Source organism: Typopeltis vanoorti, chromosome 15, assembly GCF_054136105.1.
Source record: "Typopeltis vanoorti isolate ZY-2024b chromosome 15, IOZ_Tvanoo_1.0, whole genome shotgun sequence".
Taxonomy (NCBI): Eukaryota; Metazoa; Arthropoda; class Arachnida; order Uropygi; family Thelyphonidae; genus Typopeltis; species Typopeltis vanoorti.
In genome coordinates this window covers 73,028,876-73,054,506 of record NC_143563.1, presented here as the reverse complement: position 1 = coordinate 73,054,506, position 25,631 = coordinate 73,028,876, and the positions used below count along the sequence as shown (strand labels likewise).

Below are 25,631 nucleotides of genomic sequence, written 5' to 3'. Positions count from 1 at the left end.
GTTTGTGAAATGTGCCTAATTGTTACAGGTAGTGATTTCATTGGACAGCTATGTATATATTATAAATTTTTTGCTTCTTCCTATCACAAGTTTTGCCATATATATATATTTAGTATTACTTAGTACAATAGCAGATGAGTTGGATATTAGACTAGTGCAATAGATTGGAGATTGACTATCTGATAAGTATCAGCAAGTTGTGTATGGGAGAGCAATATCCCAGAGAAGGAAAGTCACTACTGGTGTGCCTCAAGGGTATGTTTTAGGGCCATTGTTGTTTAACTTGTATGTTAATGATATTGGGGAAGATTTGAATGGGGATATTTAGTTTTGCAGATGATGCAAAGTTGGGATGAACTATGAGGAGTAGAGCAGATGTTGAGACTTTACAAGAAGACTTGAATAGACTGATTCGCTCAGTCTAATCAAGGAGTGGGAATGCCAGTGCAACGTTGTGAATTGTGAGATTTTAAAATATGGAAAACACAGATTGGATGTAGAATTTACTCTTGGTGGGGATATATTGTTGGAGGTGGAGGAAATAAAAGATCTTGGGGTGATGGTGGATAATGATCAAAAATTTAGAGGATGCATTGCCAAAATTGTGAGGACAACACGATGAAATCTGGCAATGATGTGGAGGACACTTACTTGTAGATATTAGGAAGTTCTGTATAAGGCTCTGATTAGGCCACATGGATTACTGTGAATGGATTTGGTTACCTGGTTTTCAAAAGGATGAAGAGATGTTGGAAAGGGTTCAGAGATGAATGAAATAGTTTCTGATCTCTAAAATGTTAAATATCAAGAATGGTTGAGAAGATACAATTTACAGAGTGTAGTGGATAAGAGGAAGAGGGGTGATATGATAGAGAGAGAGAGAGATGTACAAGTTAGTAAGGGGGTTGTTATAGAATTAATATTGAAGAGGTTTTTCATAAAATGATGAGAGATCAGGGGAGAACAAGAGGTCATTCCTGGGAGCTGTATAAGGAGGGGATGAACAAGGCAGTGAGCAGGTTTTTTGCAGAGAGTTGTGAATGAGTGAAATGCATTATGCCTGACCATGTTCTCTGCATAGTATTTGAATGTGTTTAAGGTATGGTATGATGAGGTGTGTATGTCAAAGGGACTTCCTAGATGAGTCTTTATCTCCATGGGGTCTTAGAATAATAATAATAGGATTGCTTCCTTGCCTCAACAGAGCCTGAAGATTCATCGTGGGAGGTTGAACACTTACATACCACAATAACTATAATAGCTTGCCTTGAATATATTCAAAATGTTGGGGCACTTTCCAACCACCAAGCAAAAACATGTCCTTTTCACTTCCTTACTCATGTGACATTTTTATAGTTTTCAGGGGTGATCTCTCATTCTCACATTGACCATTATCTTACTTAAAAATTTCTCTCTATCTTGTAGGCTCCTCTCACCAAATTACATGTCTCAATTATATCATCCCTCCTCCTTTTATCCACCCTGAAGACTACATTCCCTCAGCCTGTCCTAATGTTCAATATTTCAGTCTTGAAACAGTCTTAGTTATTTGTCACTGCACTCTTTCCACTGTTAACTTATTGCTAATATAGCCAGATGACTAGATCTACGCAAAGAAATCCAAATTATGCCTAATTTGTGAACAGTGGAATCATCATCTCCTTTATCCATACATGATGGCATTCTTCACATTAAAGTAGCAATTTTCTGGGTAACCCTTAACACTTTCATGATTTTTATTTTAGTAGATCGAAATTTATACACCAAAGGTGAACCCTGACTAGTCGAGAAAAATATATTTTGAATATTAATATTTCATTTCGACCTTTGTTAAATGAAATTTTTAGCTGAATAAAATGTTAATGAACTGAATACTAATATGAATGAAATGTTTTCTTTTTTTCTAATTGCAATTTAGTGGCTTCAGCTTGAAGGTGTAAAATCTGGATGCATAAATGTTCAAACCACATGGCTAACACTAAGTGATAAATCTAGTGATTTGCCTCAGGTAGGATGCTAAGTGGATACTATTTCTTGAATGCATGCAAGAGATTTTTTAGTAATATTTCTTAATGAAAAATGTCATAGGAAACAATGAGACAGATATTGGAAGTTTTTCCACTTGGTTATATTATAAATTAAAGATGCCAAGAAATTATATTCTTGGTTTTATCCTTTATCCATGTGTAAGCAAAGTTCGTGCCTGAAGTAATTTCAGGACTGGACAACTTGTATATATAGAGGCTAATGACTTCACATCACTTACCTTAGTATTCCATAATGCAAAGCACATATCCTTATGGACATGTATAATGCTATGCATTATGGGAAGGGTCACTACCCAGACCAGTTTCAACCTTTATTGAGGTCTCATACAAGAAGCTAAAAGGTGTCGCACCTTATTATTAAAATACTCTGGATTGGAGATAGATATTGGAAGTTTTTCCACTTGGTTATAGTATAAATTAAAGATGCCAATAAATTATATTCTTGGTTTAATCCTTCATTCAAGTATCCTTTATCCTTTTGACTCCTCGTCATATGGAAATATGACTTCTGCATTGCTTCAACCTTGGTATTACCTTTGTATCTGGCTTCCGCTGATGAGACCTCAATAAAGGTCAAAACCATCTAGGTAGTTACCCTTTCCATAATGCATAGCATTATACATGTCCATAAGGCTATGTTCTTTGCATTATGGGATACCAAGGCAAGTGATGTGAAGGCATTAGCTTCTATATACGAGTTGCCCCAGTCCTGATATTACTTCCTGTGCAAACTTTGTTTGCTTACACCAAGTGTAAGCAAACAAAGGATAAAACCAAGAATATAATTTCTTGGCATCTTTAATTTACTGATATGAGCCAAAATAATAATTATAATGAATGATTTGCTGTAGTAAAGAATAGCATTAATGCTATAAGACATTGCTCAGGAATTTTTTTTTTTTTTTTTTGGTAGTTTGTTATGCTACTGAATGAGTTCACTATAATTGGATTTGCTATAGTTAGTTGACTATACCAGTATTTTTGAAAAATATTCATCATCCTGGTTTATTTTTTGTATTAATCAGAAACCTGTGTATAATTGAAATGCTTTAATAAAGCATATGAATTTGGGTTGTATAATACAACGTGGAATTATTTTAAAATTGCAACATTTTCTGTGATACCTTTCTTTTCAAAATTAAAGATTCATCCCACCAATAGTTTGTATACAAGGTGTAATATATTAGTGGCACATACACAAGATTTTTTATGGAATGGAAGGAGTCTTAACTTTTTAATTTTTAAAGGAATTGAGTATTTTTTTCTAATAAAATGCATTCAATATTGTATTCCGTAACTTATATACTGACACAGATCATTAGTATCAGAATTAACATATTCATTAGTTTGTTTATATATAATAGTCAGTATAGTAGCCATGCGCTATAGCGAACACCACTGTGATGAAATGATTCACTTTAACAAACTAGAGAAGTTCCCTGCCTGTCATATAGAACTAATGCTGTTTTAAGCATGCTATTACAAACAGTAAAAACTCAAACCGTCCACAATAGTAACTGAAAGTTTTCACCTGTTAGTATAATTTTTAATTCATAGTTGGAAACTGAACACTTTTTTAAATCATGGCAAATCAGATATTTAATAACCTGTTGTATGTCGTTTGATATTCTCTGCTTCCATGTCTGTTTATTCTCCAAAGATAAGTAAAGATTATATCGGTTGTATCTCCAACAGAGTGGATTTGAATTCCACAGTAGCATGGATGTTTGTGAATGTCTAGGCCATAGATGATTCTCATTTTCCAGTGTGAGACTACCATGCTTTTTATTTGAAGACCTGAAGTGGTCTGACAAGTTCAGTGTTTGGTTTCTAGATTACTTAATCCTTAGTCCATCTATCCACAGTACTTAATGTAAGATAAATTAAAGATGCCAAGAAACTATATTCTTGGTTTAATCTTTTATCCAAGTGTAAGCAAACAAAGTTTGTGCCTGAGGTATTTTCAGGACTGGGCAACTCATATATATATAGGCTAATAACTTCATATCACTTGCCTTAGTATCCCATAATGCAAAGCACATTTCCTTATGGCCATATATAATGCTATGCATTATGGGAAGGGTCACTACCCAGACCGGTTTTGACCTTTATTGAGGTCTCATCAGTGGGAGCCAGACCCAGAGGTGATACCAAGGTCGAAGTAATGCAGAAGTCATATTTTCATAACGAGTAGCCAAAAGGTGTCATCACACCTTATTATTAAAATACTCTGGATTAGAGATAGTTGTTGGAAGTTTTTCCACTTGGTTATACTATAAATTAGTATATAAATTTTGTATATGAAAATATGACTTCTGCATTACTTCACTTCAGCCTTGGTATCATCTCTGGGTCCGGCTCCCATTGATGAGACCTCAATAAAGGTCTAAACCGGTCTAGGTAGTGACCCTTCCCATAAGCATAGCATTATACATGTCTGCAAGGATATGCGCTTTGCATTATGGGATACTAAGGAAAGTGATATGAAGTCATTAGCCTCTATATACGAGTTGCCCAGTCCTGAAGATAGTTCAGGTGCACACTTTGTTTGCTTACACTTGGATAAAGGATTAAACCAAGAATATAATTTCATGGCATTTTTAATTTATAGTATAACTAAGTGGAAAAACTTCCACAATTAATGTAAGATAGTTTACAGTATTTTGTTGGTGAGACATGCTTGAAATACATTAGTTAAATGGCAGCTAGACCTTTTCAGATCCCAGTAAACTATGTAATAAGACATCTGAAATGTTTTGATTCAAAGTTCACCTTGAGAAAACAACACAAAATAGGATAACTTGTTTCCTAAGGATCAGGATCCAGAAGGTGTGTGCTTACAAATATTTTACTAACAAGTGAACCTTAAATGTTTCTACTTATAAACCTTCTCTCAATCCTTTCTTTCATAGTTACATAGTGATGAGCATTCATTATTAAAAAAACTATGGAAATAACTATCTTGTTAGAGTAAAACATCAATTTAATAAAAACCAAAAAAAAATTACCTGACATTTCGAGTTTCATATCAAAGTCATTAGTGCATACTCCAGATGATGACCTTAATATGAAGGTTTGAAACTTCGAGTAAATATTTTGGTTTATATTAAATTGAAGTTTTATTATAACAAGGTTGTTTCCATAATTTTTTTTTAATAATGATGCCTTATGTCTGTTTTTGAGAGCATCACATAACACTTTAATTCCATATGTTAGCTTCCAGTATTATAAGTGTCTGAAAAAATGTCAGTGTCATGAATTTTTGTTGTCAGCACACTTGGAATCTGCATTCATAGTTACTGTAATCTTGTGTTGTGTTGTGTTGAGTGAGGTGGTGGAGACACATGATCAAATGGTGGAAGACACAGGTGAGTGATAAATGTAACTGCTTGTATGCTTTGCTTATGTTATTTTGTGTTTGTAACCCTATGATCATGCCTTTCATTCCTTCCATTCTCCTGTGAAACTGAAAAGATTGCCAGATTCCACGCACTTGTGTGGAAATCTGGCAAATGTTTTTGTTTTTAGACATAGACCACCTGATTGGGCATCTTCTTTGCACTTAATGGTAACTGTGCCATCTCTTTTCTTGAAACTACTGGCATTTTGGAAAATAAATGTATCAGCCAGTAATCATTCATGCATTTAAATGATATCTGAATCCAAAATTCAAGAGGACTTTGACAGTATGAGGTATGAAGCATTGTAGTTTGTGCACTGTACAAAACAAATTTTGATCTAATGACCTTTGAAATGCGAGGTTTGTATGTGGGAAGATAAAATAAAAAAAAAAAAGAGGTAAAAAAATGACATCAAGAAGCTGAGGTTTCTCTTTACAAGAAACTCTAAATGCAATAAGGCCATCTGTACAGATTTGCTGTAAAGTGAGTACGTCAGTTTGATGTTTCATTAGGCATTGGTGAGATAACCTCATCCACTTGGATCTAGAGTTTAAGTGGGCACATAATAATGAAGGAGAAAAATCACAAAATTTGTTTCAACAAAATTAAATTAAAATAAAATAATGATCATCAGTTTCTTGATGTACCCCACTTAGTTGAAGTTTTGAAAGAAAGTAGGTGCTAAACACACTGTTGTATAAAAACAGCAGTCAATTGGTTTTTGTTCCTACTGAAAACTTTAAAATCTTAAGCAGACAGACAAACTGGCTAAAGAACATAAGAGATATGACATGCTGCTCTCATTCAGAGTTGGTTTGAATGGAATTCAAACCATTACATACTGGCCAATATCACTGATTTCGAAAGTTTTTATGGTTTCTAACATATTGGATGTACGTTGTTAAATGTCATTTTATCAATTCTAAATTGCCAAGTAGATGTCTATTTATGCAGCTTTGTTTATCTGTTATATCTTTCCACAGGTGTTTAACATTCCTTGATCATTCCTTGCTCTAATATTGGCTATTGATTATTTCGAAGGTTTTCTGGGGACCTCTTAAAGTAAAAAAATTTCAGATTCTTGAATTTTTCCTTGTTTTGCATACCAAAAGTTGCCTTCACACGAAAGTTCAGCTTCATAATCTTTCTGACAAAGTTATTATTACTTTTAATAAACTATGGTTGATTAGTTTATTAAAAGTAATAATAATAATAATAATAGAAGATTAAAACATTCTAATATTGAAATTTTTTTATTTATATCCGAGATAATTTTTTTTCATTTACTAACACACAAGGAAAGTGGTAACTTTTTTTTTTTGCTAAATTTAATTAGCTTTTTTAGAATTTCTTAACTTACATTGCAAAAAATGAAAAAAAATCTGTTTTTCCAAAGTAGTCACAGAAAATTATTCTGTCTGGAGTACTTATTTTTGTTTAGTTATGTATTTAGGTAATGAATGCTTTATAATCTGTTATTATCTTTTATATTTCAGCAATTGCTTGAAGTTAAAAAATTCAAGCAGAAAAATCTTTCTTCAGCAGTGTTGCTAGTTTTCATTGATTCTGCTAAAAACTTACCAGTAAGTATTAAGCAAAATACTTTATTTTTACTAATGCTATAATGCTGTAGCAATAGTGTTTAGTTTATTTTAATATAATACTATCTGACTTCATGATTTCTGGTATACATGTTACCGCTAAAGCTCGAAAGCCGTTAATGTGCACATTAACGCTTCCGTATCGTTAAAGTTCAAAAGTGTGCTTGTCGCAAAAACCAATTGCTATGTAATTCAAAGTGTCGCCAATCTTTAGATTGCACTAATAAGTAAACATAATTTTATCATATGTTTTGCAAATTCATTTCCTTAATTGTAATAATATTTTAAACTGTTTGATTCTTTGTATTATAGTTTTTTAATTGATTGATGATTGATTCTATCAACTAATTTGTTGATTGTTTGATTGTATTAACTTGATTCTTTAGATATCGAAAAATAAATAAATAACATTATGTTAATTTAAGCGTACAGAAACGTTGCTGTTGTTCCAGCAAAGATCTTATTTTCACTTTAACGAGTGCCTAGTAGGTAATGTGCAGATTATCTAGGTAATTTGAGAAATGAAACAATTTTTCCGCACGTTAACGGATCACCCTATTTAATCTGCAGAATAACTGATTTCTGCACTTTAGCAGTAACATACACACAAGGCTTTAACACTTTTCTCCAGAAGATATAATATCTCATCATCATCTATTTCCTGATATGTACTCCTCAAGGGGGGGGGGGGGGTGTTCATGTACTGTGACAGCACTATATGATTAAATTTACATCATTATTAATCTCCTATCCACAATTTTCCTCCAAATTAGTCTATTACTTGGAAGCACTCCAGTATTGTCATATCTCATATTTTGTCCTTCTATGGCAGTTCTGGTGGAATCAATTCACCTAGACCTTGGTCTTCCTCTGGGTCTCTTTCTTTACCATCTTGGCATCAAACACCTGGTTTGTTAACCTTTCCTCACCCATTCTGTTTAAGTGGCCATATCACCTTAAATTAGCTCTGCTTACAAATTCTTGAATACTAATCATGTTAAGTTCCTTTCTAATGTTGTTATTTTTAATATGATTCTGCCATTGATGCCATCTGTTCACACATCTAATCTTTCTCAGGACTCTCATTTCTGCAATCTCTAGTCTTTGGTCAAGCGTTTTACTTCTGAACCAGCTCTCAGATCCATAAGTTAAAACTGGTTTGAACACTGTCTTGTATACTGCTAGTTTTGGCTAATTTCTCTCTTATTCCATATAAATTTATGCAGCTGGCTGCCCACCATACCAGGCTTGTTTATTCTGTTGTCTATTTCCAGATTTAACCTGCCATTTTCACTAAAAACTGTACCTAAACTGCTGAAATGTCCACGTGGTTAGCCTAGTGGTTTAGCGCTTCACAACCATATGCCTGGGGAAGGAGTGTCCTAGGTTTGATTCCCATCGGAGACGTGAGGAGCTGAAGGATCTTCCTCAGCCATAGCCAAGTTAGCTGGTCTTGGGCGTGGACAGCAGGGTTTTTTCCTCCAGTTTATCCTGGGAGTTTTCATCCCACAAGCAAGCAAACCGGCCCTGTGAACATGCAGGGATACAGCCAAGAATACTTAGAGGCATAGGAGTGACCATTCTATCCTTGTATTTCGGTTACGAAATCCAAGCATGCTTGGAAGGTTGTGGACCTTAAAGGCCTGTTAAAGCCATTGGGATGGGAAATTGCTGAACTATATACTTGTGCTGTAGGATCTCCATTCAGAATACAGCTCATGTTTTATGTGCTCCTGCCTATTTTCATAGTTTTGAGTCTTTTTATTGCTGACTTTCATACCAAATTTGTTACAGCTGTTATTCAATTTAGTTAGAGAATCTTGGAGACTTGCACTGGATGAGTTTAGGGGTACAACATCATCTGCAAAGAGCTAAGTTTGCTATCTCCAATTCTAATATAATGCCTAATGCCACTTTCATTCATAATGTGATCCATATAGATGATGAATAAGAGTGGAGATAATGTGCATCCTTGTCTTACTCCTGATTTTACATCAAACCATCATCCTGTATTTCCTTCAATTCTAACTCCTGAGTGACAACTTAAATATAGACTATGTATTGTTCTGTATAATGTTCCATTCACCCCATATAATTGTAGTGGTTTGAAAAGCTTTTCTCTGGGTGCCTTGTAATATGCCTTTTCCAGATCTACAAAACTTAAATACAGATGTTTGTCATATTCCCATGATTGAGAATCATGGGAATATGACATCTGTTCCACAATCTTTCTCGACCTCTTTTCAAGTATGCTTGCATAACACTTAGTAGAGGCATTTATAATTTTCACATTCAGTTTTATTCCCCTTTTTTTTTTATAGATGGGTTCTATGAGAGCTCTATTCCAATCATTGGGAATTCAATCTTCTATCCAGGCCCTCTGAATTATGCAGTGTAGTCACTGGAAAACTTTTATACCTCAATACTTAAGCATTTCTGGTCAATTATCATCTACTCCAGCTGCCTTTCCACATTTCAAGTTTTTCATGGCCTTTTCTACCTCAAGTATTGATATGTACTCCTCTTTGCATTCCTTTTGAAAATTTTCTATTATGGTTCTGTCACTGCTTGGTTAATTTAACAGCCTTTCAAAGTAATTACTCCAAACATCTAGGATATCCTTATCTTCACTTTTCATATACCTTTGTCTTCTTTGATTCCTTTTACAGTATTCTTTCCTCCATTTCTTTCTAAGGTTCTTCAATAGCCTCCAGAACATTTTGCCACCTTCATGATATTTATTTTCCATACTCTTACCAGTCTTCCCATGACTTTTGTTTAGCTTCTTTTACATGTAGCTTAGCTTGCTTAAATTTTTCTTTTTATTCCTTTAGGGCATCTGCTGACTTATTTGCTAGTAACTTTTGGTATGCTTTCTTCTCTTCCAGGACTGCTTCTTTAACTCATGTCCAGCATAGTCTTCTTATTTTTCTATCCTTGCAGACAACTTCACTACATACCTCCCTAGCTGAATTAATGTTTTCTTCAGAGTTTGCCACTGAGACTCTAAGGTTTGGTTCTTGTTTTCATACTGTTTCATCTTTTCTTAAGTAGTGTTTGTATAGTTGTATCTACAGTTTACCTGTAAAAGCTGCTCAATTTTAATTCTTTTTTAAAACTTTCTTACATGTTGTTCTTTTCAATGTGATATCCATTTTTATCATACTTAGTACTAAGTAATGGTCACTTCCAATTTCAAATCCTCTATACTCTCTGGTTCAGGACACTCTTCTGTCTTGAACCAACCTTATGATATCACTATCAACAATGACATAATCAGAGAGGTTTTTCTTATTTTTTATGTCTTCTCTCCAGTCACTACTAGTCCTTGTCCTGAGAAGAAGTCCAGTAAATGCTGTTATTATTAACTTTGCCTTTTTCTCGAAATTTTCCCAAAATGTTCCTGTATGCCTGGTGAGATTCATTTCCTACTGTGCTGTTTAGGTCTTCAACAAGGACCACTTATTCCATTTCTTTATGTCAGCTGTCCATTCTCATGACTCAAAAAATTCTTCCACTTCTTGTATATAATATCTAATATTATATATTATCTCATCTCATCTTCTTTATTCCCTCTTTTTACCTTGCGGTGTCGAGGGTTTATTAATCATCGGACCTCAAGCTGTTCACAGGATAAGGTGGTCAGCCCTACGCCCCGGTGTATGTATGTCCTGTAGTGTTGAGTTCTTAAGGCCGGTTTGTCTGCTTTGTGGGATGAAAAACTCCAGGATAAACTGGGGTAAAACCCCTACTGTCCATGCCCAAGACTGGCTAACTTGGCTATGGCTGAGGAAGACCCTTCAGCTCCTCGCATAACCGATGGGAATCAAACCTAGGACACTCCTTCCCCAGGTATATGGGTGCGAAGTGCACAGCCACTAGGCAAACCACGCAGACATATTATATATTATGTATACACATATATATAATATTAATAGTATACTAGATGTTGCATTAGAGCCACACAAATGTCATTACTACTTTTCTATTAATAGTTTTCGAAATTTGTCTATTATTTGTCAGATCTGACTGATCATTGTTACTTTTTGATCTTTTAAAGTACTCTTAACTACATCAGCTTGCCTATATCTTGAGTCTTTTTTTTTTCCCTTCCATTTTTGCTTTGTACATATTGTTCCATTTTAGTTCCATTCTCTTTATGTGGTCATACTATCTTAAATTAGCTCAACTTAAACTTTTTTGGATATTGATAATATCAACTTTTTCCCTTTTATCTGCATTTCATATTGTTCTCCATTGGTGGTATCTGCTCACCCTCTTAATTCTCCTCAGAACTTTCATATCTGATATCATGTCTTTGATCAACATATATTTCCAGTGCATCACAGATCCAAATTTGACTTCAACACTATCTGTACACTAGATTGGTCTTTTGACTGGTTTCTCTGTTTCTTCTATATAAATTTATTCATTTTGTATCCAACTATATATCATCTTTGTTTTATTTCTATTTTTATATGTAATTTTCCATCTTAATTAAATAGTTGGAATCTTTTTCTCTTTAAAGAACTATGCTTGTTAGATATATCTAAAAAATACACATCTAAAAAATGATTTCTTGCTTCAAGTATTATGAAGCCTTTTATAAAGATCTAATGAGAGAATAAGTTCCTACAGCAACCAGAGTGAATAGCTCCCTGCACCAAATATCTATTTTGAATGTTCAACGCTGTTTCCCGTCCCTGTAAGCCAATTTAGTTAAGGTCTTTTGTGATATTGCAGTCCATCTCATTGGTGCTCTTTTCCTCAGCCTTCTGATCACTTAACTAACATAAAGCCATTGACTAACTGAATATCTTGCATTCTGACAACACGACTGAATATCAATTCCTTTCTGTACATATATAAGATAGTGCTAAGAGGTGGCAGCTACTCTTGTGGTGTATTTCACCATTATTCATGAAATCAAACTATCTCAGTCCCAAGATACTCTTTAAACACCACTGATCAACAGCATCAGGTATCAGATTGTCACTCACATAGTGTCTAATTCTTGGCTCCATAATGCACAGCAGAGAACCAAACTGTTGTAAATTTTAAGTTTTGTTCTTACTACTGTTATGCAGGCTTTCCATACTTCTCATAAGTATTTGAATCTTCTACCTAATTTTCTTCCCACTTCATTCTTCATCTCACCAGTATCAGTCACACAGCTAACATAACCTTTGAGAAAGAAGACATCATCTCGCCTATTTTCTTTACCTTTTATTTCCTTACCATTAATAATCAAACCTAGTTGACTCCCAGCATATCAACTGCACAATAGAAGAGTTCATTTCTACCACAATATTTGTGAATAACATCAAATTTTCAAAATAATCTAAATGAGATACTGTGATTTTTAGACCACTTTAGTCCCCAGTCTTTCCTTTGCAAAGTTGTCATCCCAAATTTTTTTCTTTTCTTTTAAAAAACAATGGCAACCCTTATAAATAGACTCGGAGTTATACAAGTCGTACAAAGCATGCTCTTAGAAACATCGACCAATGGTGAAATTCAAGACCTGTTGGTTGGAGAGTGGATGTGTTATCCACTTGACCAACCAGGTTGACATTTACAAAATCGATTACAAGAGGTGACTGGACACACCCCTGTCTTATCCCAGTTATTTAAACCATTTGCTATATTCTTTATCAGCTTTAACACTAGCCTCTTGTTATCATATAAAGCAATCATGTTAATAAGTTTGTCAGGTATTCTATAGGTGCTTACAGTCTTCATAAATTTTACCTATCAGTTGAATCAAAAGTCATTTTGAAGCCAACAAAAATATGTGGACACAAGTTTCTGAAATATTAAACCTTTCCCATGTACCTCAGCAAAAATAGTTGGTCTGTGCAGCTTCTTTCCCTTCTGAAACCACCTTGCTGATCTCTAAGTTGCTTATCAATCAGAACCTTTATCCAGTTGAGTATAATAATGCAGAGTACCTTATCTGGAATAGACAATAACTTAATTTCTCTAATTCTCACACACACACACCATATAACATCCTTTCTTAAAGGATGTTATATGGTGTGTGTGAGAATTAGAGTGTGTGTGTGTGTGTGTGTGTGTGTGTATAGTCACTATTATACTTTTGGTGAAATTTTTGAAAGACTTCACCATATTCCTTGTTCCTGCAAACTCTTATTTTAGCCAGACTGGTCACACTGTAGACATTCAATGATCAGAACATATACAATAATACATTCATTTCCTGCAAACTCAGAAATCTGGTCTTTTGGAACAAGTTTTCACTAATCACAGGTTCCTATAGGACAACACAAAAATTCTTTACAAAAGATCTTCCAAATTTGAGATGCTCTTCAAAGAATGTTATGAAGCACTTTGGAATCTGGGAAATAGCAGCTGTGAACTCTCACCATAATAATAATAATTATTATTATTATTATTATTATTGTGTGATGCCTCCAAGAAGTCCAAGACTCATCAAGGGAGGGCCCTACTCTATAACTCTCTGTCTCTGCCACTCAGTCCACCAATTACAGTGAGCCGCATCATCCACACCAACACCTTCTACTGACCACCAACACCACTAGTATTTTCACAGACAATCATAAACATCCATGCCCATGGGGGGATTTGAACCTGCAGCATTTTGGCTGGAGACCAGATATGCTAACCACTCAATCAACCTGGCTGGCCCATAATCCTATGTTAAAACTGTAATATGTATCTGCATTGAGTACAAAAGTATTTTTGTCAGTTGGTTGGTTGTATATGTCTAGTTGTATGTGCATGCATTTCTTCTTTTTTTTATATATTTAATTACATATATATTTAAACTTCCCCCTCCTTTTGTTTTTAGTGTGTGTGTATTTCCTAGTTGATTGATTTGGCATGTCTAAATATACTTCTATTCATTGTAAATGAATAATCATTTTTATTGTTTGTTTCTATATGTAGTTCTAGATGCAAATATCTTAATTTAATGTTAGTAATAAATTTAGTAATTTTCTTGTTAAACGTCTCTGTACCATACCTGTTTTACATTCTGTAATGAGCTTTACTATCCTTTGTCTTTAGGATGTATTTTACAATTGTGTTAATGACTATGTTCTCTGGAGAGCAGTAGAACAACAGCACTTGTAACATTTATTCAGTGTTTCTTGCTTCAATAAGTTCAGTATAAGAGAGGACATGAAAGGGTTGTTATGAGAGGTGAGAAAATGAAAATCATCAGTATTTTACCACGATATGATAAAAATGAATTACGAAGATGGGCTACAATGGCAAACGATTCGATGCATAGGCTGTGTAGAAAGAATGGATGCAAGTTTTTGGATGTATGGAATGAGTTTGAGGGAAGATGGATTTGTATAAGAGGGACGGCCTACACCTGAATGGATTTGGTATACCAGGAGTCTAGAAAAACTAATAACTCATATGAGACCTAACACAGAGAGTTGGGGAAACTAAATTATAAAGAGAGGAATGGTGAGAATGTGAGTGTAAGAGTTACAATGTTATATAACTGTGTTAATGATGGGAATGGGCTTTGTCATGGAACTGTTGACAAGGAGAGAATGATTTCGCGTTTGTATTCATCCAGTTTGGACCCATGAAATGTGTGCAAAGATGTCTATATGTATAAGACATTAGAGAAGAATAGAGATCTGCAAGTTGCCCAGTTGCATCATGCAGACTGCAGACAAGAGTATACAAAAGAACATGCAGTTGAATTATTATGTCTGTGTACACCAATGCTAGGAGTATTAGAAACAAAGGGGGGGTAGAGTTTATTGCCTTAGTTAATATATTGGGACCTCAGATTGCAGGCATTAGTGAGACCTGGCTATCAGAATCAGGCATACTAATCGGTATTGAGTGTAAAAGGTACACTATTTTTACAACAGGAAGGATAGACAGGATAGGAGGGGGTGGGCGTGCTGCTAATGATATCAAATGTCTTGAATCCAGTTAGAGTTGAGACCTATGACTGCAATACTAGTAACAATTTTTCGTGTGGCAGTGAGTTTGAAGCCATCTGGTGTGAGGTGGAATCTAACAAGATCAATTACATAGTGGGGTGTTGTTACAAACCTGATGGATTGGTTGCTAGTGATGACGAAAAGCATCACCAAATAGAAAAGATGAACGCAGGAAGAGTAATCATAATGGGATACTTTAATTATCCGAATTGATTGGGTAGCAGTAGAATCTCATGAGAAGAATGAAAATGCATTTATTGAGCTGTTGCGTGACAACTTCCTCAAGCAGCATGTGACAGAATGAACTCAAGGTCAAAGAGTGTTAGATTTGATTATAGTGGCAGAGGACCTTTCAGTTAAAGACTTAACTATTCTGTCTCCAGTTGTTGACAGCGATCATGCGGTACTCACTTGGGAAGTGACAAAGTTTATGAATGTTCTATTCAGAAAAGATTACATGCTGAACTACAAAGCAGGAAATTATGACCAACTGAGGAATATTCTGAGTTCAGTGGAAATGGGATCAGTTGCTGGATGGGAAGAATATCGACAGTGCATGGGAAGTATTTAAACAGTACTTAAATGATGTGATATCAGAATGTGTCCTGGGAGTTTGAAGAATAAATAGGGTAGGAGTCAAATGGATGTGTAATCTTATTAAGCAAGTGATTCGTAAGAAAAGGATGATGTGGAAGGATCATGTGCATAAGAATGATGTCCGTTATGAAAGTTATAAGAAGCAGGCTAGAATAGTCACAACTGTTGCACGGAAAGCAAAGTCTGAGTATGAAAAGAAACTGGCTCTGTGTGCTAAAGACAACCCACAAGAAATCTGTTGATATGCTGCAAGTAATATGAAATGAAAGAATAACTCTTTTAAATGCAGATGGCTTGAGGGTTACAGATGCAGAATTGATTCTTCAACTAATGAGTGTCCATTTTGTTAAAAGCTATCAACCTGTCATACATAACATTGAGCTCTCTGCTACCTCTTCACTGGATGAAAAAACTCAGGTGTATGAGGATGAGGTATTAAAGCTATTGCACAAACTGAATAAGAATTCATCAATAGGGACTGATGGGATATCAGCACATGTGCTAAAAGAGTGTTCAGCTGAACTGGCTATTCCTTTGACCAGGCTGTTTAATATGAGTCTCAGAAAAGGGAAGATTCTACAGGAATGGAAAGAATACATGGTAATTCCATTGCACATCAGTGGTCCAAAGACTGATGTATCCAACTATCGACCAATTAGTATCTCAGGAGTGGTGGTGAAGATTTTGGAAAAATTGGTTAGGGTTCATATTCAGAAATGGGTTGACAGTGAATCTGTACTTTGCAATGAGCAACATGGGTTTACTAAGGAAAGGTCATGTTTTAGCATGTCATTTTGCCTTCTTACAAGGCCTTGGACCTGTGTCCAAGTGAGGTCTTATGAAGGCTTATTGTGCGCAGGTCTGGTCTGCTGGTTTCCACTATGATTCTGATATATTGGAGAGAATGCAAAGAAGAGTGTTAAAAATGATATCAGGATTGTGGAATACTGATTATGAAGACACGTTGAGAATTTGTAGACTGCAGACACTAGCAAACAGGAGAAAGAGGGATGATATGAATGAGATTTACAAACATCTGAAAGGGTCATAGAATTTCAATTGATGGAATTTTTCAATTTATGGTGGGTGGGGAAAGGACAAGAGGGCATCCTTGGAAATTAAAAATGAAAGCCGCTAAGAAGGGGTGTGGGCTAGATTTTTCTCTCATAGAGTGGTGCGTGATTGGAATGAATTGCCATTGGATGTTGTGAGTGCAAGCAGTGTGATTGAATTCAAGAGTAAGTATGATAGCCACTGTGTGTAGTATGTGGCCTCTCTCTCGATGAGTCTTTGACTCCCTGGAGGTCTCTCTTAATAATAATGTAGCTTCATTTCTTGTGTGTTTTTTCACCTGATGAGATAATCATCATGAAATATTAGTGATTCACATTATATTCTTTATTTTATCATATAATTTTATGTGTATAGTAATTTAATTATGTCTAACATTTATGGCAGCATTAACAATTAAACAGCAAGTTTCATTAAATAAACTACTTAAACCATGACAACAGTTTTATCACTTCAGAACAAATTTATTCTCTATATGAAAGCCTCATCATATTGCATTGCAGAAATTATCAATAGCTTCAAATTGCCTTTTGGACTGAGAATCCTAAACAAAGCAACACAAGCTTTACTGGGCCCATGATCTACATGGATGGATGCCCATGTGAAAAATGGACTGGGATTATTTGGATACTTTTTCCCATCTTCCAAAATTTAATGCTGAAGCAGTCAAGTCACACACCTATCAATGAAGCAGTGAACTTCATTGTAACAGATTACATTGTCCAGGAAGCCAAAAAGCAACTTGATTTCCACTGTGCTCAAAGCCTTGGTGGGATTCTGAATGCCAAGGCAGATCAAGACAGCATAAGTATATTTTGTAGATATCCTACAAATCAGATCTTAATAGCTTTTAAATGTGTTCATTCCAAAGCATGTTATGTTAGACTTCAGTCTTGGTTGGAGCCAATTTACATCATCGATTAATTTGAACAATTAGTGCAAAAATGTATGGGATAAAATCCAGACAATGAAAGGTAGATATAGAACACATTGTCTACAAGCAGGGGGGTCTGGAAAGTTCTGATAAGCACCTAGAACAAAAATTATATTAAAGCAACTGATATTAGTAGCAGAGTTATGAAGGTAACTTATGTTCTTATATTCTTCTATTCTTGTGTGCCCTTTCTTGTGGTTATGTCAGTTTTAATATCATTTTTGTTCTAGGTGTTTATCCAGACCCCCCCCCCCCCATATGTTGGACCATAATGGATGCTTTATTGCTGATCCCGAAGTTACTGCAGACAGTTTGGGAGAACATTTGACTAGAATCTCAGCAGCAGCTTCATATCCTCCTGAATTGTTAATATTGAAAGAACAGCAAGAGAAACAGGACTAAATGTTTCTACAGATGGGTTAGAGCCATACAATCATCCATTTATTAAGGAGTAACTAGAAAGAGCTCTTTTACTCTCTCTCTCTCTCTCTCTCTCTCTCTCTCTCTCTCTCATGCCAGTGCAGTAGGACCTGATGGCATCTATTATGAGATAATAAAATATTTTCCATTACATTCTCTGAATCTCTTATTACTGTACAACAGACCACTTACAGAGGATAAGTTTCAGATTCTTGTCATAAGTCAGTTATTATTCTTTTTTTTTTTTCTCATTCGTGTGTATTCGGGTCGAGTCCTCTATGTAAGAATCTCCATCTAGCTCTGTCTCAGCTCTGCTAGATCAATCAAAAATAAAAGATGGAAGAATATTTTATTCAGGAAGAGATGACAGTATACATAGAGGGGGAGTTTCCATACTAATTAAAAACAACTTAATAAACTCGATAACATCTGTAGGTCCACAAGGGCCAAGAATAGTTGCCATAAGAATAAAAGGAAAAGAAAAGGAGTCTACTACAAAATAATTCAGATGTATGCCCCAGATCAATCATATGGAGACAAAGATCTAGAAAGCTATCACCACTTAGCAGACCAAATTAACAAAACAGGTAAAAGACATTTTAATAGTGATGGGAAACTTCAACACCAAGATTGGAAAATACACACCAGACATGATAGATGTAATGGAAAATTTTGGGATGGATGAAAGGAATGAAAGAGGAGAATGACTCCTTGAATTTTGCAAACAAAATAACCTGTTTGTCACAAACACCGTCTTCTTCCATAAGCTCTCACATAAGTACACATAGACCTCACAAGGTGGATTAACCAAAAACTGCATTGACTATATGCTAATCTAAGACCTATAAAAAAAATAGACTCAAAGATAAAGCTACGTAAAACAAATTTGAAAACGCAATAGAACCTGAGATAAGCGAAGTAACCTCTGACAAAGTGGAACATTTGTGGAACCAAGGTAAGGAAATCATGGTACAGACCTCCGGAAAAATATTAGAAACAACTATTAAATCAAATAAAGACTGGATCACTGCAGAAATATTAGAAATCATAGAAGAAAAAGAAACACAAAAAGCCTTTTAAATTGATAAAACACAGAAGAAAACAAACAGAACCTTAGACAACTCAAAAATAAAATTGACAAATTGTGCAAAAACGTCAAAGAACAACTGGCTAGAAGAGAAGACAAAAGCCTGTGAAGAAACCAATAAAAGGAATGATAACAAAACAGTCTACAGGATCTTAAAAGAACTCACGAAATCATATGGAACCAAAACACTAAAAATGAAGGATGAAAATAACAAAGAAACCGAATCTATACAAGAAATAAATAACATATGGAGAGAATACTACCAAACTCTGTAAAAAAAAAGAACAAGACTTGGACAATATAAATACAGAGACAGGAAGAGGAAAGGCACCATGGTAATAAAAGAAGAAATTCTATATACCATAAGGCAAATGAAAAAGTCAAATGCTCCAGGTATTGACTAACTACCCATAGAACTCTGGAAATATGGAGGTAATAAAGCAACTAACTTCCTATTAAAACTCTAACCAAATTATAGACAGAAATACCAGATGATTGGAAAACAGGATTCTTAATACCTATTTACAAAAAAGGAGATAGGCAAAAATGTGAAAATTATAGACCAATAACTCTTTTAAGCCATAGCTATAAGATTTTCGCACGCATCATCCAAAACAGAATTCATAACATAAAAGAAGAAATCATAAGAGAAGACCAAGTAGGTTTTAGAGCCAGCAGATCAACATTAAACCACATCTTTACTGTTAATAATATAGGTAAAAAAATACTGGGAACAAAATATTCCTATATACTGCTGCTTTATAGAACTTCAAACAGGCCTTAAAAGGGAAATAAAACTGCATGTGAGAATTACAGAGGTATTTCCCTACTGAGTTCCTGGCAAGATCTATGCAAGTATACTTGAGAAACGGTTGAGAAGAATTGTGGAAGAAAAGCTTGGTGAAGAACAAGCTGGATTCAGGCCAAATAGAGGCTGTCAGGATCAGATCTTCACTTTACGACAAATAGTCGAGAAAGCATGGGAATATAACAAAGATCTGTATTTAAGGTTTGTTGATTTGGAAAAGGCATATGATAAGGTGCCAAGAGAAAAGCTATTCAATACGCTGCAGTTATATGGTGTCAATGGGGCATTATATCAAGCAATACTTAGTCTTTATTTGAGTTGTAAGTCAGCAGTTAGAATTGAAGGAAGTACAGGAAGATGGTTTAATGTTAAATCTGGTGCGAGACAAGGATGTACATTATCCCCTCTGTTATTCATTATCTATATGGATCACATTATGAAGTAAAGTGGTATTAAACATGATATCAAAATTGAAGATGTTAATGTCAGCGCTTTGCTAAAGCAGACGATGTTATACTTCTAAATAAATCCGCTACAAGTCTGCAAGATTCTCTGACTAAATTGAATAGCTGTTGTAATAGATATGGTATGAAGGTCAGCAATAAAAAGACAAAGACAATGAAAATAGGCAGAATCATTGAAAATGTTAACTGTGTTGTGAATGGAGAACCTGTGGAACAAGTAAAACATTTCAGCTATTTAGGCACGATTTTTACTGAAGATGGTAAATTAAATATAGAAATAGACAACAGAATCAGCAAAGCTGGTATGGTGGGAAGTCAATTGAATAAATTCATATGGAATAAGAGAGAAATTAGTCGGAACACTAAATTAGCTGTATACAAGACAGTGTTCAAACCAGTTTTAACTTATGGTTCTGAGAGCTGGGTCAGAAGTAAAACACTTGACCAAAGACTAGAGACCGCAGATATGAGAGTCCTGAGAAAGATTAGAGGCGTGAACAGATGGCATCAATGGCAATATCATGTTAAAAACGAGGATATTAGGGAAGAGCTTGACGTTGTCAGCATCCAGGATTGCGTTAGCAGAGCTAATCTCAGGTGGTATGGTCACTTAAACAGAACGGATGAGGAAAGATTAGCAAAACATGTGTTCTCTGCCAGGTTGGCAGCAAAACGACCCAGAGGAAGACCAAGATATAGGTGGATTGATACGGTACAAAGTGCCTTAGACAATAGAAATATAAGATCTGATAATGTTGGAGTCCTGACAAGTAACAGACTGATTTGGAGGAAAATGGTAGATAGGAAATTAATAAAGATGTAATTTTTTTCATGTAGTACGATCATATCCTGTACACCCCTTGAGGGTACATGGCAGGAATTTGATGATGAGGATGATGAGAAATAAACTGATTCAAATCCTCAAAAGATACAAGAATAGACTCAGAAATTTTATCATTCAGGCAAAACCACTATAAAGATACCAAAGGATTCATTAAAACTGATAGAATAAAGACTGATATATTTAAAGTAGAAAAAGGAGTCATGCAAGGATACCCAATCTCTCACTTCACTTATTCATAATATTGTTAGAAGAAATATTCAATACCATAGAAAAAGAACCAGGACTACAAATAAATGGAACTAACATAAACCATATTAAATATGCAGATGATATTATCAATCTGGTTGAAACCAAGATATAATTAGAGAAAACAATAAATAGCCTAAATAGTAAATGCAAAAAAGTACAGAATGAGAATTAACTAGAACAAAACGAAAGTAATGAAAATTAGAAAAGAAAAAGAAAACCTTACAATAAATCTTGAAGAACAACCACTAGAACAAGTAGACAGTTACATATTTCTTGGCATCCTTATTACAAATAAACTAAATAACCTTGAACCAGTAAAGCACAGACATGAACAAAATGAATAAGATATGGAACAACAGCAATATAACAACAGGCCTGAAATTAAAACTTTACAAAACTGTCATAATCCCCACAGTCACATATGGATCAGAAGCATGGAAATTAAAATAGAAAGAAATCCAAAATATTTGAGCATTAGAAATGAAATGCCTAAGGAAAATAAGACCAACTGGACAAAACATAAAAACAAATGAACAAATCAGAAATAACAAACTACAGAGATGACATCATGGATCAGATCAATAAACCACAGCTCAGATGGTTTGGATATCATCAAAAAATGCCTTCCACTAGAATACCAAACTTTGTGTTGAATGGACAGGTAAAAGGAAGCAAACCAAGAGGAAGGCTAAGAAGAACATGGCTCCAGTTACTAAGGGATAGATCACAATTACCCAGCTACAGAATGATGACCAAGTTAGCAAAGTTGAAGAATAAAATATGAGGAAAATTTGGACATACCTCTGTTTGGATGTCGTTTTCTATTTCCTTATCCCGACGATGTGCCTTCATCTGCTGTTTAAAGGAAGGTTTTTTTTGGGGGGGGGGGAGTGAGGATAAAGTAATGTGGGGGAAATTATTTGAAAAAACCTGGGTTTTTCAAATAATTTCCAAAAAAAACAACATCCAAAAAAAGTTATGTCCAAAAAAATTTACAAGAAAACAACATCCAAAAAGGTATGTCCAAATTTTCATCCTATTTTATTCTTCGCATATTAATTTTATAACACTTCAGTAATGCCCTAAGATTTTGGATAAAGAGCCAATGACATTGTAAAAAAAGGGGCACTCCTAAACAAAAGTAGGCTATATTAGCCATTAAAATAATAGTTAGTTTATATTTTTTAATTTGTAGGATATCTAAATTTTCATACAGATATCCTACAGAAGGAAGGATTTGTATAAGAATGGGTGGCTTGGATTTGAATGGATTTGGGGTCAGAAGTCTTGAGAAAATGTAATTCAGTGGGAGTTTGAAAGTGTAGAGTCAGGGAAACAAGAATATTTGGGGGATATGCAGGTGAGTGTGGGTCCGGGCAGCCTAGAGATTAGTAAGTGGGAGAGTTCTTTTAGAAATACTCGTGCCTTACAGTTTCTTCAATCACACAAAAACACAAGAAAATAAGAATAATATTTATTCAAAGGTCATTGACTTTAGCTTGAAAATTACAGTCCATCAGTGTCAAATGGTAATCTGCCACTAACGATGACCTGAAATCGGGATTTGAAACATGGAGAGCTTCATGATGCTATAAATGCCACAACACAAAGACATAACTGAGGAGACATTATATTAGTACTTATTAATTAATTATTAATTAAAACTTGAATGATATATAATTAAAATAAGACTCCCATATCTATGATATTGAGAGATGGTCATTCTGATTCCAATTTGAATGATGAGTTACACCTTTGGCTTTATCTTTAAATAAATGTTCAAATTTATAGCAAAAATGATGGAATAACAATGGAAGAATCCAAAAAATACCATTCATAATGCCGGCCTGGTTGGCCGAGTGGTTAGCATATCCGCTCTCCAGCCAAAAGGTTGTGGGTTTGAATCCCGCCGTGGTCATGGATGTTTGTGATTGTCTGTGAAAATATTAGTCATGGTGGCTGGCTGTAGATGGCGTTGGTGTAGCTGCGGTTCGTTAGTTGGTAGATTGATTGGCGGAGATAGAGTTTTAGAGTAGGTGCTCTCCCTCGATGAGTCTTTGGACTTCCTGGAGGTGTTACATAATAATCAACAGGAAATCTAAGAAATCAGGAATAGATATGAACCACAGTATCATATGATCTGAAACATGCTTTTTCCCATCGTTGTCACCATTAATTTGAAAGCTTAATAAACAAAGTGCAGAAGCCTTACTTTATCATCTGAACTTGAATTGGAATGACTGTCTTTCAGTATCAAAGATATGGGAGAATCTTAATTTAATCATGCATCATTAAGGTTTTAATTAATAATGCAGTTAATAAGTAATAATATGATGTCTATGTGTGTTGAGGCTTAAGTTCTGTGAAGAATTCATTAGCGGTTTAATGGAATATTAACAGCACTGAGAAAGGATTAAAACTAATTTTAATACTTTCTCAGTGCTGTTAATATTCCATAATATTCCCAATATTTCATCTCCGTCACAGAGACATCTTCAGGGATTACAAAAACTTTTTGTAACAACACGCACACACACACACAAATACAATACAAAGTGAAACTAAAGTCCTATCTAGGTGGTGCGCCTTCTATGAGCATTTGCAGGTGGCCTGGGATGTAAAGAGGGATCTCTGATAATTAAAGTTTCCCAAATTTTGGGAAGTTTAATGCAACCATATTTGTTTAAATTAGGTTGATTCCTGAGTGCAGAAGCAGATTCAAAGAATAGTCTTTCTTAAGAAAGAATACTTGGTCCCCCTGTTGTTTAATTTCTTCATCAATGATATAGGAAATGATTTGATGGGAAAGAAGTTAGGTACTTGTCACTCCTTTAAAACACTTCCAGTAAACTTGATTCAGTTGTGGACTCGTATCAGCATACTTCATGTTTGAGGATATAGTTTTTGTGTAGCGCTTCTTTTATGAGATGTATACACTGTTGGTGTAAGGCAAGACTTGGTTAATTTTTTTATTTTCTTATTTTCATGATATACATTTCCTATTATATATTAACATTTATTTTCAAAGTGAAATGCATTGTATAATGCTTGGTCCAAGCATCATACTCATTAAAATATACTTAATTAGCTAATGAATTTGAGTGATCATATTTCGACATGCCTTAATTTTTCATTATTTTTCTCGTTTTTAGAATGTTACTCGTCAATCACTGGAACCATGTCCTCAAGTTAATGTATTTACAAGTGATGCACGTGAGAAGTCCTCTGTACAGTTTTGTACCAATGATCCAGTTTGGGAAGAATCATTCCGCTTCTTAATACATAATCCAGAAATCCAGACTGTGCATTTTGAGGTAGATTAGTATTTTAGAAAATATTGTATTTTATTATATAATATTCAGTCTTTTAGATTAATATAAACAACCTTTCACACACGCTAGAAATTACCAGAATAATGCAGTGGTGCTCGCATTATCATGATTTCAAGCAAGCAAAAGGAGTTGGTAGTGGAGATGAAGAGCAAGAATTACAAATGATATATTAGCCAAAATGTTTGTGCAGTTTGTTAATGTGTGAAATGATGAAACGAGTTTAAAGCAAGAATCGAACTGTATAAGAGTGATGGGCTGCATTTGAATGGTTTTGGTGTTGAGTCATTTGGAGAGACTGCTGCTGGAAGGAAGAGTACTGAGGGCAGAGAATGAATTTTAGCATGTAAGAAATGACATGAAAGAGTGGAAGAATAAGGAGGGAGAGATTGAAGTGGTGCTTATGAAGGAAGAAGTGAGTAGCATGAGTGTAGAGAATGTGAGAACAAGTTTTTCAAGACGAACAGGGAGACTTAGGGTTGACAAGGGAAACACTGCATTGATGCTCCAAGAGGATGTGAATGTATGTGTAAGAAGAAGGGAATGGATGGCCTGGATGTAGGGAGAACAGTTGGATTTGAAGAAGGCTCTGGGATGAGTAAGGAGAAAAAGAAATGGCTCAAGAAGGTATAGAAAAGTCACATCTAATAAGTGGTATCAGTGAACCTTGTTATAGATCCAGAAATGAGTTTTTATGTTTATTTATATACATGAATGCTAGAGGTATCAGAAACAAATGAAATGATTGCATTGATTGAGTTCATTCACACAAAAATTGTTGGAATAAGTGAGACATGGTTTGATGAGGATGACATCCTTACAG

The 25,631-nt window shown here is 34.8% G+C and overlaps 1 protein-coding gene across 1 annotated transcript in view; it reads left to right on the top strand.

Annotated features, from left to right (window-relative positions):
• LOC150098881 (extended synaptotagmin-2-like) overlaps positions 1-25,631 on the top strand; it is a 253,180-nt gene that overhangs the window by 165,395 nt on the left and 62,154 nt on the right. The window contains exons 13-15 of the mRNA XM_090404585.1: positions 1,919-2,008; positions 6,946-7,032; positions 24,632-24,793. Coding sequence (XP_090260711.1) covers positions 1,919-2,008; positions 6,946-7,032; positions 24,632-24,793 — 339 coding nt within the window. The remainder of the gene's footprint in view (positions 1-1,918; positions 2,009-6,945; positions 7,033-24,631; positions 24,794-25,631) is intronic.